The 16,354-nt window shown below is 37.1% G+C and overlaps 1 protein-coding gene across 1 annotated transcript in view; it reads right to left on the bottom strand.

Annotated features, from left to right (window-relative positions):
- STK3 (serine/threonine kinase 3) overlaps positions 1-16,354 on the bottom strand; it is a 146,784-nt gene that overhangs the window by 45,255 nt on the left and 85,175 nt on the right. The window contains exons 11-12 of the mRNA XM_017730288.1: positions 13,678-13,870; positions 3,104-3,279 (exon numbers count right to left, since the gene is read on the bottom strand). Of these exons, the coding sequence (XP_017585777.1) occupies positions 3,104-3,279; positions 13,678-13,870 (369 nt within the window). The remainder of the gene's footprint in view (positions 1-3,103; positions 3,280-13,677; positions 13,871-16,354) is intronic.

The raw sequence follows: 16,354 nt of genomic DNA, 5'->3' as shown, positions 1-16,354 counted from the left end.
CAGATTGATGATCAAAGCATGTTATTTTCTTAGGAAAGTCTTCTAGTTATATTTGTGTTGGCAAGTAGTTTTTAAAACATTTATATCAGGGCAGAAAACTATGCTCACACCAAAACTTCCAAAACAGACCTAGTGCTAAGTTCATTTGCCTTACTTTATAAGTTTGTTTATCCACATTATGAGAACAGTTTCCTATATCATTTATTTACATTATCTAAAAACATCAGCAAGTATGTAACTGCTCTATGCACATTACATGTATTTGTACATTTCAACAAATAAAATAACTGTGTTTTATCAAGCAGTACGATAGACTAAGAACAGGATAAAATGTCATTGTGACCTAAAGCAAATATACTATTTGGCCACAAGAATTAGCTCCCAGTTCTGCATGTTTCACCTTAAAATATACAGAAATAAGCAAACTAATCAGTTGCAGGGATTTGTAAGGTTTGTTTTTACTTTCTTTTCCCTTCTCTTTCCCACCTCAGTGACATTGCTACTTCCTAGTTCATGCTTTAACAGACATATACACTAATATATTTCTAGGGCTTTCCATCCAATACACTTAAATACTTCTTCTTAGCATGACCCTGTCATTCACCCTGGCTCACAAGTGAAGTGCTCACTGGCTGCCAGGACTGCCATGGTGTGTTTGGCTTACAAAGGTAAGAAATAATGGTTTCATTCAGCAAATGAGTTTGGTGACTTCTGGCTTACAGAGCATCCTTCCTCTTTTACACAGAAAGCTGGAGTACTATTAGTATACTAGTATTAAGTTCAATTTTCATCATTTATATTTTAGTTCTAGCGTATCAATCCCCTCTTCAAATAAAATTATGACTGTCATCATTTACAGTTTGGATACCTTTTTAGATCCCATTGAGGCTAATTCCAAATAAAATAGCATGGAATTATTTAGTACAAAAAGTTTCCATCATTTATCCCTTTTACGAATTATTTAAAGACTTCATGTCAGCAACTGAAAACATTAATGTTGATCTCACAAAGAACAGACAATATATTATGCATGCTGCCCACTCATTTATCCTTTGAGAAAGTCTCTTGCAGGCCACCTGCCAATACTGCCACTCACTGTCTAAAATATAAATACAAGTGCTTCTAGGATATATCAATAAATAATAATTGCCAGTGGTTCAAATCAGCTGGCAGTTTAAAACCCATATCCTGTACAACATCGGCTGGTACCAGGCGCTTTACTGAAATGTAATTTTGAGTGGACTATTCTGAAGCAGTACATCCACTACTGAAGCACCTTCCTAAACTCTTTCTTAGGATGGCTTATCTCTTCATCATGTTTAAAACAAACTACCATCACACACAGAGCCCATACAAATAGTTATTCACTTTTTAAAAAATCCTACTTGGTTTTCAATCAGAATAATTTTGTAGCAACAAGCCTCACAACACTGCCTTTTCAGGAGGCCAAGGACAAACTGCACATCACGTAAATTCCATGAGACTCAGGAACAGATTGCCCAGACAAGCTGTGGATGCCCCAAAATTGGAAGTTTTAAAGGTTGCAGCCTTAAACAGCTAGTGAAAGATGATCCTGCCCACAGCAGGAAAGCTGGACTAGATGACTTCTAAAGGTCCCTTCCAACCCAAGCCATTCTAGGATTCTGAAGTCTGTATTTGCCAGTCTAACACCACTAGGAAGGTTTGCCTACAAAACAGAGCAGTTTCTGAAGATCAGAACTCCTTGGGTTTTGTTCTAGGACAAATTCCTATTTCAAGAAGACTACTTCATTGTACAAGCAATGTCAACAAATTCCACGTGATTATCCATGTGTGAATTATTCATGAATAGGTACTCACACAATCAGCATCATGGCATTTACAAAAAAAATAATTTTTGCCTGCATTTCTTCACAAGTAATGGAAAAGATAGGATGAATTTAAAATTGTTCTAAAGGCAGTTTTATTGCCACTATAATAAACCCACTGAAACAATGGCCAGTTATTTTCCAATGAATAGTGCAACTATTTTGTTAGTCAATCACCAAGATGATGATGACTGCATTTCATAGGAAAAAAAAAAAAAAAAAGCCTAAAAAAACTCCACCCAAACCAAAATCCAACTAAATCAAAACTCTTCAGCAGCAACAGCTTGTACTATGCCATTTAACTGGCTTTACCTCAGTAGCTTAAATTTAATAGTCAGCTTTAAGTAGAAATGCTGTAAGTGAAAACTGGAAAGAAAATTCCACACCTACAGCTGCCACCTAAAATTAAACACAACAATTCTCTTCAAACCTCAAGTGTGCTTCAAAAAGGCACCATGTGATCATATTTAGCTACTGCACTGTAGTTAAGAACATTTCATGCACAACAGATAAACAAAAATTTCATTGAAATGTTAAAAAATAGCAAAGGTGAAAACCAGGTATAATTACTTACCAGTCTCTAATCAGTAATTATATATTTCATTTTAAGTGCAACCTGTAACTTAGGAACATTTTCTTTTTGACCCTGTTACCATTTGCAACATAGGCAAAATGAAATAAACTACACATATGTTGGAGGGCAAAAACTCCACCCTAAAATAGTTGAATTTGTGTTAGGTGGAATAGTTCTATGTAAAGAGATGTGTGCTATTGGAATAGTACCAAGAAGGTGACTTGTGCAAAACAGTAGGTGGTCTTAAACATCTCCAAGGAGATTGATTAAATGGCTCCAATCCAGTTTAAAATGCTTATCATTTTACTGGGATACACAGCAAACATGACAACAATATTCCATGTCTGTAGCAATTTAATTTTTTTTTTTAACAGAATTGGGTCAAATTTTAAAGTTGCCATAGCACATAAATTTTAAGGAACCAAAAAAATTTTTTAAAAAGAGTCATTACAAAGTAATGTATATACTGTCATACACCACTCCTCATTAAAAAAGTCCTGTGTTTATCAGGTGTACTTATTTCAGCAACCAGGATGAGGCACAAAGATTAGATATTTGGACAGTATTCTTGAAAGTTTACTTATTTTACTTGTATTAATACAGTTATAGAACGGGATTAACTATTTTTGGCATATATAAAATAAACTGCATGCAAGAGATTAAACAGTAAAAAAGTACTTACGAAATCGAAGTCTCCATCTTGAGGGACTTTCCAGTTATCAGGGAAAACGTTTTTGGATATGTGGTAAGGTTCATGCATGTTCTGATTACAGTTTTCAGGGCTTTTATTCTTGGAATCTTGTTTATCAAAGTAGTCCATGAAAGAAGGTCTTTGAACTTGCGGTGAAGTAGCATTTCCTTAGTTGAAAGAAAACAAAAAAAAAAAAGGTAAAAACTATTCAAATATTAAAGAATTAATGCACTATAAACTTCACTAATTAATTTTCCTGGGGTTTGCAGAAACTAATACAGTCATCTGCATGTGATGCAAGCCTCTGTTTGTCCCCTGAGGGTCTTTGGCATAAAAGCTCATAGTCAAAGGATGATATTTTTGTAGCAAGACACAACGTGGAGAAATGTTCAAGACATTTCAGAGTTGCACACACAAATAATATTAGAAGTTACTTCATGCAATATCAATTTGTTGTTATAGAGACTGAATAACATGAGGTGCTAAGCATCCCTTTGGGCGCTGAATGGCCCTAACTTCAAGGCCTGGTCCACAGGCACTTGCAGGAAAGCAACAGAGTTTCACTAAAGGTGGGATTTAATAATTATTTAGAAAAAGAACTTGCAAAATGCAAGTACACAAATTGTGTCTAGATGCTGCTTAATTCAATTCATTACCAATGAAGATTCCCATAAAATTACAGGATCACCCTCTACAGATGGTTGCAAAGCACCCTGTCTCCATAGTGTAGAAACCCTGGGGGATTTTTGTCATCATCTAACAGCTGCAAAAGCTTTATGAAGCAGATCGAGATCAGCATGAACTCCTGCTCTTTTATGCTTTTCACAAAACTAAAAAAAAAAATATCTTCAGTCCTAAATGACTGAAATTTGTTTTCATTTGTGGGATTTCAAAGCAAATTCATTACTAAATAGCACAATAAACAAACATAACTGTTACCTCAGAGACCATATTCTGCATAGCACTGACACATGAAACGTACTTACTGGAAGTGTAACACATTTGACACGAAGATATATGAAATGTATTTCCACAAATAAAATATGAAATGGGATGAGAGATAAATAACTAAGATGGGGGGGAAAAAACCTAACACTAAAAACCAGACAAAACTATACATTTAAATTGCAAACTTAACAAAGCAATAGGAATTTTTATTTGATATACTTGTTTCAACAAGTGAAAAGGTAAACTGAAAATATCTTTTCAGCTTGTGTTTAACATGATCACTAGGACTTGCTGATCTCCTTATCTGGCTTTATACTTGTTTTTATTCATTCACTAAGTGGGTTTTTCCCCTCTCTTTCACCTCTTATTTCATCATCTCTTCCCATCCCCTTTGTCTAAAGATTTTTTAATTCATTCTAATTTTGCTGCATGACTAATAGCAGCCTATTTTTTCATTAATGTTTATTTTTGTACTGCCATCTTTTCACAGAATCATCACGGCCAGAAGAGACATTCAAGATCATCTAGTCCAGCCACTGACCTAGAAACATGATAATCACCACAACCATACCCCAAGTGCCACATCCAGACAATTCTTGACACTTCCAGACGTTCAAAAGATGTCACCCCCACCACCTCCCTGGGCAGCCCATTCCAATGCTTACTCACTTTTTCTGTGAAAAAAAAAAAATTCAAATACCTAATTTGAACCTTCCCTGGAAAACTTAAGGCCATTTTCTCTCATCCTTTTACTTGAGACATGGCAGAAAAGACCAACCCCCACCTGGCTAAACCTCCTTTCAGGGATTTGTAGAGTGCTACGGTCACCCCCGAGCCTCCTTTTCTCCAGGCTAAACAACCCCAGCTCCTCACAGGATTTGTGCTCCAGACCCTTCACCAGCTCCGTTACCCTTGTCTGGACATGCTCCAGCACCTCAATGTCTTTCTTGTAGTGAGGGGCACAAAACTGACCACAGGATTTAAGGTGTGGCCTCCCCAGGGCTCAGTACCCAGGGCTCACTGCCCTGGACCTGCTGGCCACACTATTCTTGATAGAAGCAAAGACTGTATGTTGATTTATTGCTTCTTTTCTTTCTGCTTTTCTTAAATTTTTCTGTTCTAGTAAGATTTCTTCTGGCATTTTTTAATGCATGTTTTCTATTGTCATGCTCTAAGCTTTAGTGACTTTGACTTCAGCTGCTTTCCTTCAATTCCACAATGGTTCCTTCATTCGATCTGCTATTTCCATACACACCTTCTTTTCCTCACATTTTTTAGCTGTTTTTTCTCTCAGTTTTTGCCACTTTTTTTCATATATTTTTTTCTAATCCCTGATCAGTTATCTCTACTCACCATCTTTTAATTAGTAACAACCGTGACCTAGCAATTCCGTGAACTAAACTCCAGGTTGAATTTAACTGACCAGACAGCAGACACCTCTTCTCCAGAATCTCCCAAGTTTGCCCCCACTGAACTCAAGATCCCTTGAAGGAGATTTCTTGATCTCTTGAACCTGGGACTGAGGAAGGGATGAGAAGTAACCAGCAGAAAAGAGCACTAAAGGGCAAAAACCATAGTCATAGAATGGGCTGAGTTGGAAGGGACCTTTAAAAACCATCTAACACCAACTCCCTGTCCATGGGCAAGGACACCTTCCACTAGACCAAGTTTCTCAAAGTCCCATCCAACCTGTCCTTGAACGCTTCAAGGGATGCTGCATCCACAGGTTCTCTGGGCAATTTGTTCCAGTATTTTAACACTCTCAGAGTAAATAATTTCTTCCCAATATCTACTCTAAACCTGCCCTCTTTTAGTTTAAAGCCATTACACTTTGTCCTATCACTACAGGCCATTGTCAAAAGTCCTCCTCCAGCTCTCCTGTAGGCTCCCCGTTGGGTACTGCAAGGTCCTACAAGGTCTCCCTGGAACATTCTCTTCTCCAGGCTGAACAACCCCAAATGTCTCAGCCAGTTTTCCTATCAGAGGTGCTCCACCCCTCTGACCATTTTCATGGTCCTCCCCTGGATTTGCTCCAACAGCTCCACGTCCTTGTTTTGGGGGTCCTAGGGCTGAACACAGTATTACAGACGGGGTCTCATGAGAGCTGAGTAGAGCAGAAGAAAAATGGAAGAATCTAAATTTTAGAAAAGCACACATTTACAAAACAGATCCAAAAGAAGATAGTAGTATGAAGGAGGTAGAATTAAAACCAAAAAACACTATGCATTTTCTTATTACAAACTTTTCATTACTTGGTGATCGCTGCCCAAACTATTTGTACCAAAAAGATAGGACACCACATTGCTGGCCTTTCACAACCAATTTTTTCTTCTGCTGCGATGGCTGTACTTAAGTTTCATCCCTGAGACATAGCTATAAACAAAAAGATTACCAGTGTCTCTATTCAAAACCCCAAGTACCAAAATGTTGGCCCATTACAGGTAAGGCAGTCTCCGTCCTCTCATGTATCAGGCAATACTGAAGATTTTCCAAGCACTTCTTGTAAGTTTTGAAACTATTTATAAATATCTTCCTTATACATGTAATAGAAGACTACCTACATACATAAAACAAACCAACCCCTGTAAATTCCTTGCTATCAAATGCAAATTATGGAAATTGAGTCAACAGGACTGAAATTAAGCCAAGGTAAGCAAAGAACATTTATTTTTTACTTTGAGAACTTCTTTTATTTGTCTTGATAAATAAGAATTTAGAATTCACTTCTGATTTCAATTTAGCATACAGTCAGTTAACCCAATTAAAACAGCACGAGCTGCTTACCTTCACTGCAAATATAAAAACTCACACACAAAATCAGAAATACAACTGCAAAATTATGGGACCAGAGATATTTCAACTTCTCTTTTGGTTTCTTCCTCCAATGCAAAAAATCCCAAAGGATTTATTTAGAAATTTATTTTTAAGATTTTATTTTATTTTTATAAATAATTAAATTTTAAAAGAGACAGAATTTAGATCTCTAGCTAACTTAACAGGTTCAGTTAGTGCTTCATAGGAATGGGTTGACATCTACCAGTCTAAAGGCCATGTGAAAGCTCCTATCTCTTTTGTATTTACTTTATAAAACACTCAGGGTCTATGCCATAGCAAACTGATATAGGTTACACCTTTTTTTTTTTTTTTTTTTTAGTGAGATTATTTGGTCTGAAAGTACTTTTTCTAACTTTCATGAACAACAGAGTAACATTATCTTCTCAACCATCTTTCAAAAACCAAGAAAATTAGATGTATAATACATAAAGATTCCCTTAAGGACAATTAATTCACTCCTCTATTCAATAAGTTACATTTGCCATAAAAAATCTATAGCACAGTCAGTATCACTCCACACTTGCACCGAAAACCTACTGTGCAATAGCCTGTTCCATTCTAGAAGGATTTGGATTTTTCAGTTCTTCTAATTATTTGTTTTTCAATAAGCAATGATCATGTTTAAAAATGTTTTCCACAGTTTCAATATTTAAGAATATCTGTCTCCTATCACCCCTACACTTGCCTACTGCAAAGACAGCTTTGGAAAAAAAGCCATAATAAAACAACAGTCAGAAATTGCTGGGAAGCCATAAAACACAGAGAGCACCATTGATGCTAAAAACACATTCTACCTCAGCAATACCCCTGATAGGACACAGCCAATAGGGATGTCCCCAAATAGTTATGTGTCTCCCAAAAAGTATGCTGAATAAAATGAATGAGGCAACGACATAACACAACACCAACTCTATGACACTGTTTCAAAAACATATCACAAACACACATTTCTCAACACACATTTCAAAATAAGGAGGATGCACACTTCATTCTAATGCATATTTTGGTAAAATTCAACTGATGTCATCCACCATGAAAAATTATTTTGTAGTGAAGCATTTCCAACAGAAAAGTATTGTATTACTATAAAATTGATTTTAAATCAGTTTATAAGTTCTGCTGTTAGTTAACAAGTAAGGTCAGCAGATGAGGATGACCATCTCCTACAGAAGGGAGACTCCCACTACAATTTTCTGTGGAAAGACTGTGAGTCCTTCTCTCACTCTGTTACCACCAGGACACTGGACCTCTTCTGCAGCTGCATATCTACAGAGGAAAGCTTTCTTCCTTTTGCCGAAAGCCATGAGCTTCCACAGCCTTCCACATTCTGTGGATCTCCATCTACCACTCAACTGAGGAGCATTTTCAGCCGCTTGGTGAAGTTAGGGATCTGGCTCTCCTTGCTCTGAAGTGCTTCTGTGAACATCCTGTCAGTATTTTTATTCCCTCAGAATACACTGCTTTGGCACTATTAGTGTCAGAACCTGTAAAGCAATCATCTTTCAGCCTTCTTTAGACCTATACCTACCTATGTGCTCTCACCCTACTACAAAGGCTACCAGAGCTTATACAAAATCACATACTACTTGGGTTTTGTATTCCATACATTCCTACCACTGCTCTCTCCCCCCACAAGGTGCCCTACAACACAGCGGCAGTAATTCTGGGAAATGGGAGACAGGAGCCTAGAATTTTGACCTCAGTCTCCAGGCAAATGCATCTAACAGTGAACTACCACATAGAAAGCTGCCACAGCCACCTCCTTCAGCCATATGCTAAGCAGGAATTGTGACTGTATTTTATGAGCGGGAAAGTTCTGCTGCTAACGCATGCCTACTAGGCAACCATCTCAGAGAATTAGAGGCCAGGCTACTGGCAACCAACAAGGAAGCAGCAGTAGTAACAGCAGCACCAGTTAGGCAGGCCAGAGCGGCTGGGAGTCTACCGCAGGACAAATCTAAGAAATGTTTGACTATTGAGAGCTGTGGAACAAAGTGGTTACTGAGTTCACAGTTTTTGTATCACAGTGACTTATACACCCAAGTCTTCGTTCAGTTTAGGCCTCATTAGGGCTTTTGCTTGTTCCATGACACACCTATTTACCAGAAATAATTGCAACTGGCATTTAAATGGAAAATCCACATAATTTTCAACTAGCTGAAGCTTTCAGAGACTTTTTGAAGGACTATGACCCCAAGTTACAATTTTTAATGGGAAAAAGTTTCCAGCACAAAACATTGCTTTGCTTCTTAAGAATAAGACTTGTAAAACTGGTTTAATAATTTTTGTTCTTTTTTTTCCCCACTCTCTGAAAAAAAGAAAAAAATATTCAATGATATTACTATTACAATCATGGAATATGCTGAGTTGGAAAGGACCCATCAGGAAGATCGAGACCAACTCCTGGCACTGCACAGGACACTCCAAGAATCACACCATGTGCCTGAGAGCATTGTTCAAACACCTCCCATTAGTCCATTCCAGCCGAATGACACTTTATTTCTGTTTTTAACAAAACAAAGAAAATATGCATTAAACTAGCATTTTGCAACAGCTCTCAAAAGCAGAATTGCTAACAACATTATAAAAAAAAAAAAAATCCCCACTTTTAAAATATACTACTACTAGTGATATAAATGAACAACTTTATTACCAACCACAGAAAATGGCTTGAGAACCATTTGAGGACCTGTAAACATCTATCACCTCTTTATACATACATACATACACCTAAAGCACCAGTACACCTACGTACGGCACCAAGCAAACCATCCTATCGGGGCACAGTAAACACACTTGACTGAAAATACATCCATGAAGTATCAATGCCCAGGCTTACAGCACCACTGAAACCAGCCCATAATTAAGTTTCCTTAATTAGGAATTTCTGGAATTAGGTCATAAATTGTTATAAAACATGTCACCAGCTTTTGCTTTTCAGCTGAAAAACCAGCTGTAGGATTTAGGCCTTTCTAAGAGTTTTGAAGCACCACTCCAAAGCTATTCAAGCATACACCTCATATCACAGGGGAGACTGACTTAGAGTATCAAACAATCCCTTACCCTGGATGCTGAAATCACTAAAAAATAATGAATAAACCAACTCATGAATTCTTCAATCAACATGTAGGTTCTACAGCATGGTGCATGTCCCACTATTACCAAAACTACCATTATACAATAAGATAAGAAAGTTGAGCAAGTAAGTGCTGGAGCCAAACCTGCTGCCTGACAGCTGAATGATTAAACCATCACTTGCTTCAGGCTACCTCCAGTTTGCCAATTGTGCTGGAGTTACGCCGCTCAAGACAGTCACCTGTGGGGGGGGAAGGCCAGGGAAGGAAACCTGCTGTCCCAAAGATTATATTCTTGTTTGTTTAGAAGGAAGAATGTGTTTAAGAATTATACTGACTAAACCTAAAATGTTCATGTCTTACAGGGCAAAAAGTAATAAAACAAAAACCTGATTACTTTTCTACATTCTAGTTGTCAAATGCCACCTCATTCATTCTCTGTCCTCTTCTTTTAATACATTCATTACCAACCACAAACTATGCAGAAGCTTCACCAAAGTCTGAAGTAACAGTTAGAAACCCAGAATAAACTTAAACTGCACTAATAAGAGACAACTAGTTTTCCAGCCCAAAGCAGATGCCAACTATAAATTTAACAGGGCAAAAAAGAGAATCAGGGGGAATGTTACTGAAAAGGAGAAAAGAGAACAAGCGTAAGTACTCCTGGTGCCCTAACACTAAGCCTTGCGGAAAACCACAAGGGGAATGTGAGGAAGCTGGTCTGAACACTAGTCTCTCCACTGACATATGAAAAAGCTTCCGCACAAAAATAAGTAAAACCCAGGCAACTGAACAAAAGAAGTAACATTTCTCACCATTCTCACTCTTTCGTCTACTCTGCATTAAATCTCGTAAGGTTAAGTTACTCCCAACTCTCTGCGTTCTTCATTTTCTTTCCTCCTTCCAGGTACATACCACAGAGTCTTTGATAAGAACATGCACAGGCATACCAAGCAAGACAGCATAAATGTTGTTTATTACTAGACTGTATATTGTATGTTGGGGTAGGAAGACAGGCCTCTTTTTGTTCCAGATCCCAATTTTATCTGGGCACAATTCCCTATTAGTGAAAAAAATATGGTTTTGGTTATTTTCTGTCATGGCTCCCAGAGGCCTCTAAGCATGGGTACTTATAAATAAAAACATATTATTGTTTCTTATTTTGTCCTTGAGCAGGGAAACAAAAGGCAGAAGGAAACAAAACATGAAACTAAACACAACAGCAATTAAATAAAAAGTTTGTCATAAATATTTTGTGTCTCTAGGAAGGAAATGAAATCCTTCTTCCCTTGTTTACTAAGTTTATTTCTCCAAGCTTCTTGCTTACAATGTTCTGTTATTCAGCAGTATCAAAGAGCACTTCTAAGATACTCATTCTGATTTATTACAATCAAATCACACAAACATCCAGAAAGTGCCTACTTTGCCTATAAAGGTACATTGGAAAAAGCAACCAATCTCCAAAATCTTGTGTCTTTGTCGAGTACAACGAAGCACAAAATCTGTGTCTGCCTTTCAGAGACAGCAAGGTTTTTTATGTCCCTTCCTGGTGACATTTATTTAGGAAACTTGCTATTGCTCCTGTTTCAGCCAATAGCACAACAATCACAAAAACCAGAGGACCAGCTACAGTGGACATGATTAATATTTCTTTTTAGCTAAGAGATGTGGAGGTCCTGTTCTTGACTTATTTCTAGTTTTTAATGTAAAAAATGCAAATAATGGGTGCCTAATGCAAAATACAAGAAATTTTAGCAAGGAAGTGCTGAAACCAAACCTGTGGCCTGACAGCAGAATGATTAAACCATAACTTGTCATGAGGCAAACTACCTCCAATTTGCTGGCTTTGCTTTGCTGCAGTTACAGGGCTCAAGACAGTCATGTGTGGGAGAGGAGGGAGGGGAAGGAAACCTATCACCTGTCCCAAAGATCATTCTTGTTTGAGAAGAAAGAAGAATGGGATTAAGACATATACTGACCAAATGTCAAGGCAATTCCCTTTCTAACTAAAGATCATTACGGGAATCAATAAAAATTGAAAACAACAGTACATTTTAAAAGCAGTGTCCCCAGCAGACAAGTAAGACACGGAATAAGAGAGTGCAATGCAAACCTAATGCCACTCTTTTGATCTGTTTGGCATAGTAGCAGGTATTTCCTCTCAGCACATATAAAAAACTACATGGATAGTGTGGTGCAATTTGGTATACTACTTATACAGAATTTACTTAAAAAGACTGAAGTGATTTGTCAGGCTGCATAGAAACTGCACTAAACCCTAATTCATAATACTTCCACCCTAAGAATTTATTCTAAATTTTTTCATACTATCTTTCCCCTTTCTTTTTTTTTTTTTTTTTTTTAATCACTTAGCTTGTCCTTAGTTTGTTGAAACTGATGGGTTTGAGATCACTTGTACTAACCTTCCATTAGCCTCATGGTCTAACAGGCAAGTATTCTGTTTCAACATAAAGACAAATTAAAGCACATACTGAATCTGGAGGTGAATCATTATACTTAAACTAATCACTGTCAACAGCAATCTTATTACTGAGAACTCTAAAGGAAAAGCAAAATAAAACCCAAAACAAACCACAAAAAAGCCAAACAAACAAAATCTACAAAACCCCTTTTTCCTTCCAACTTCCTGTACACAAAAAAAAGTATCTGCTTTGCACTTCCAACTTATCTTGAGCAAATTACATCAGGTATCTATATGCAAACACAAATGCAGCTTTGTATTTACTACAAAACACTCTACAAAGTTATTTATTTGGCACTGATTTCCACTCTTGAGATATTAGCTCTCTGCATTACACACACACACAGAGCGCCCCACACCCCACCCCCCCCACAACCGCCTGGAGTTAAACACTGCATTGTGCCTCATGAAATCAGGCAGCTACAGCCTGAGTTAGAGTCATCTATTGATGCTGCCTATTTAAGCAAACTAATTCTATTAAAATTTATGAACCTCAATCTGCAGTAGTCTTCAGCCAAACAATGAGTGTATCAGTAAATAAGTATGTAAATTAACTATTTTTAAAATGTGTATTTATGGATATTTCAGTATAAGTTATAATTTTATACATAAAAACATCCACAACTTTTTTTCTCTTTGTTACATACTCCCTCACATGCTGCCAAAATCAATTAGAACTTTTTACTTAGGTTTCAGTAATTTTTGGATCATGGCCTTAAATCAACCATTGTTGAATTACATTCCAAAAAAGTCCAAATAATTATTTGCTTAAAAAATACAGATCTGCTAGGTGATCATGATTTACAAAACAATTTTGCAGCAAAATATATTACTGATTGCTGACCCCAAAGAGAGTCACAATATGTTCCCAGGACCAGTGACATTGAAACAGCATAATCACACCAGTTTAGCTCCAAGGAACTGGTCCAAATGTATGTGGGACAGGAGACAAAGAGACAAGCAGTAAAAGGGACAATTCATAGAATGACAATTTGAGAGTCCTCTAGAGAAACTTAGTAAAACACCAAAACCAGACTTCTGCTTTGAATCTCCCACTATAGTCAAATTTTTCTCTATAAATTATAGAGTGCTTAGAGACACAAATACCCCTCTCCCCCTGTTCTAACCACAGAACTTGAAACTTAAAAGCCATTCATGATACAGCACTGTCATGCAGCATGAGAAAACATACTACATTATTAGAAGAAAGCAAATGAACAACATACGTTTCATGGTCCCATCTTCCTCTTCATCGTCATCACTGTTTATTACCATGGTCCCCAAGTCTGACTCTAACATGGTGCTGTTGTGTTCAATCATTGTCTGAGCGCCTTCACTCATCGTACTGGTGGCTCTCATGGTACCAGCGCTCTCTGAATTGGTCTTCACCATGGTGTGAGAGTCCAACTCATCTTCATCCTATGGGGAAACATTTGCCAGAAGGCAGCAGATCATTAAAAGAAAATAAAGGTAAGATGCAATCACTTATTGATTAGTTTTTATCTTTATGTGACCGAGCTGTACTGCCGGACTTCCAGGTTTAAAACTTTAAAAGAAATCACAAAATAAAAAATCTTCCATATAAAGAAAAATAAAAACTCTTCTTTCTCACAGATGCATGGCAGGGTAAATAAAATGTGGCCCAGCCACTCACTTTGCATTAACATCCAGTTTTGAGTTATCTCTGTGATTTTCATGACCCACTTTATCTCTCTGGGTTCCAAAAACCACTAACACAATTTACAGAAAGTGATTTTGCTGTTTTGTAAGGGACTGTCACCAAGGGTGCTGACCACCCTTAACTTTGCATCATGCCCAGCATCTGACATTACATACAGGACCCAGATGACAGGCTCATGTTCAATTTAGCTACTAAACAATCTTCCAACAGAATTTGTAAAGTACCCCTCAGAAACAAAAAGTCAACTTGACTTACTTCAAGTGTTTACTTCCATTTTAAAACCTTTGTTACAAACCTGAGTCAATAACTTGTTAATACTACACATAAAAATAGCCCTTGAGCACATACTTACCCACTAAGTGTGGGGGATATAATATCGAGAAGATAGACAGTAGCATTTTGAATCGGTAACGGTAACAGGCCAGGAATTTGAAACAGAGAACTAATGACAATCCAGTTAATGAAATGTGAAATTCATATGGAATACCAATATTTGAAAACACTAATGGGAAATCCCATGGGTTTCCAGAATCTAATTTAGATTATACACACAACATCACAACATTTCAGGAGTAATGTGATGTGATGGACTGTTGACTATACACATTTTCTATATGAATAAAATCTATTACTAAGGGAAAAAAACCTCAGACATTCTCATTTCTTGATTAAATGTAAGTAACAATATCCATCACTGTGAAGTTACTGTAAGTCAAATTGTTACATTTTAAATACAAATGCTACTTTCACCAGTTTTATAACCATATATGCATCCATTTCCTCTATTGTGTCAAAACTTCATTCGAGTTCCTTTATAAATGAACTCTGTCCCTGATTAGCAAAATATTTTAGCTACATAGTTTAAAAGACTATTGGACAACCCTTTTATTTCTTTTAATTTGCCCCTTACAAATAACATGTTGTTGCTACACAGAATCATAGAACTGTTTAGGTTGGAAAAGACCCCTAAAATCATCAGTTCAACTGTTAATCTGGCACTGCCAAGTCCACCACTAAATCATGCCCCTAAATGCCTCATCTACATGACTTTTAAATACATCCAGGGTAACATGTAACATTAAAACACTACTTCGCCCACGAAAAAATTTCCCCTTTTTCCTAAATCTTTGCATTGCTTTACAGATTTTAAATGTTTAACTATGAAAAGACTTGTAAGTTCAGGGGCTGGGGGAGACAGACACAGAATGGAAACAGAAAAAATAAAGTCTACACTCAAATCCCTGCAAGGTCCAGCACTTTGTGTTTCTCAGTGAACTCATTCCTTTCCTTCCTGTTCAGTCCCTGACAATTTGCCTCTCGTACAGACACACATGCACAGGCCAGCTACATGACCCAAGCGCCTGCTTCACTAAGGGTTGGTCTAGGCAGATACGGAGAATTGAGTCTGCAGTAACACCAGCTCCTGAAAATAATTCTATTACACCTCAACTAAGAGATACAAAACCAGATTTAATCTTGATACAGAAAGTCTGACTAACAGCATACCATAATGAAGCCAGGATACAGACCTAAACAGACATATTAAAATTCCAAATGTCAAAGGAATCTTTATTTTCCAGATTCTAATTTGCAAAAATACTTGAGTTCTTCATTTGGATTCTTTCTGGGGGGTTTTTTTAGTTGCATTCTATTTAGTACCCTACCCTTAAAAAACCATGTGATATTCACAAAGATACAGACAGTTTACAGCTGCAGCACTAGGCAACTGTGCCAGTAAAAAAAAAGAGAATATTCTGGGACTGCTCCTCCTGGTGGCAACTTTAATTTTCTCTACTTTCTCCCACCAAATGTTACTGTTAACCCCAGTGTTTTCTATGAATTGCATTTTTCCCCTTCTAAAAAGGATACTCAGAAAAAAAAGTAGTTTTGCATCACATTTTAAAAGTGACAGAACAGTTAAACTACAAGTGTTTCTTTCAGTGCTGCAATACAGCACAAAACTGACTCACAACATACTGATGTTTCACCCACTAACCACTACAAATTTGGCATCTCTAACATACAAGCAGGCAAATCTCTGAGTTTAAGGCATAGTTACATTTGATTTACAGATTCGCTTGACTAATATTAATATCAATATCCACTTGCAGTGCATACAGCCCTAAACTTATCCAAGCTGAAATAGGAAATAAAACAAACACTTTCTTGGAGCTCAAAACTTTATTTTAGAAGTTAGTAGAGAAAAGTGATGGCTTTATGAA

Source organism: Corvus brachyrhynchos, unplaced genomic scaffold, assembly GCF_000691975.1.
Source record: "Corvus brachyrhynchos isolate BGI_N302 unplaced genomic scaffold, ASM69197v1 scaffold302, whole genome shotgun sequence".
In the NCBI taxonomy this organism is placed as follows: Eukaryota; Metazoa; Chordata; class Aves; order Passeriformes; family Corvidae; genus Corvus; species Corvus brachyrhynchos.
Note: the sequence above shows the minus strand (reverse complement) of the source record. Positions and strands in the feature narration are given on the sequence as shown.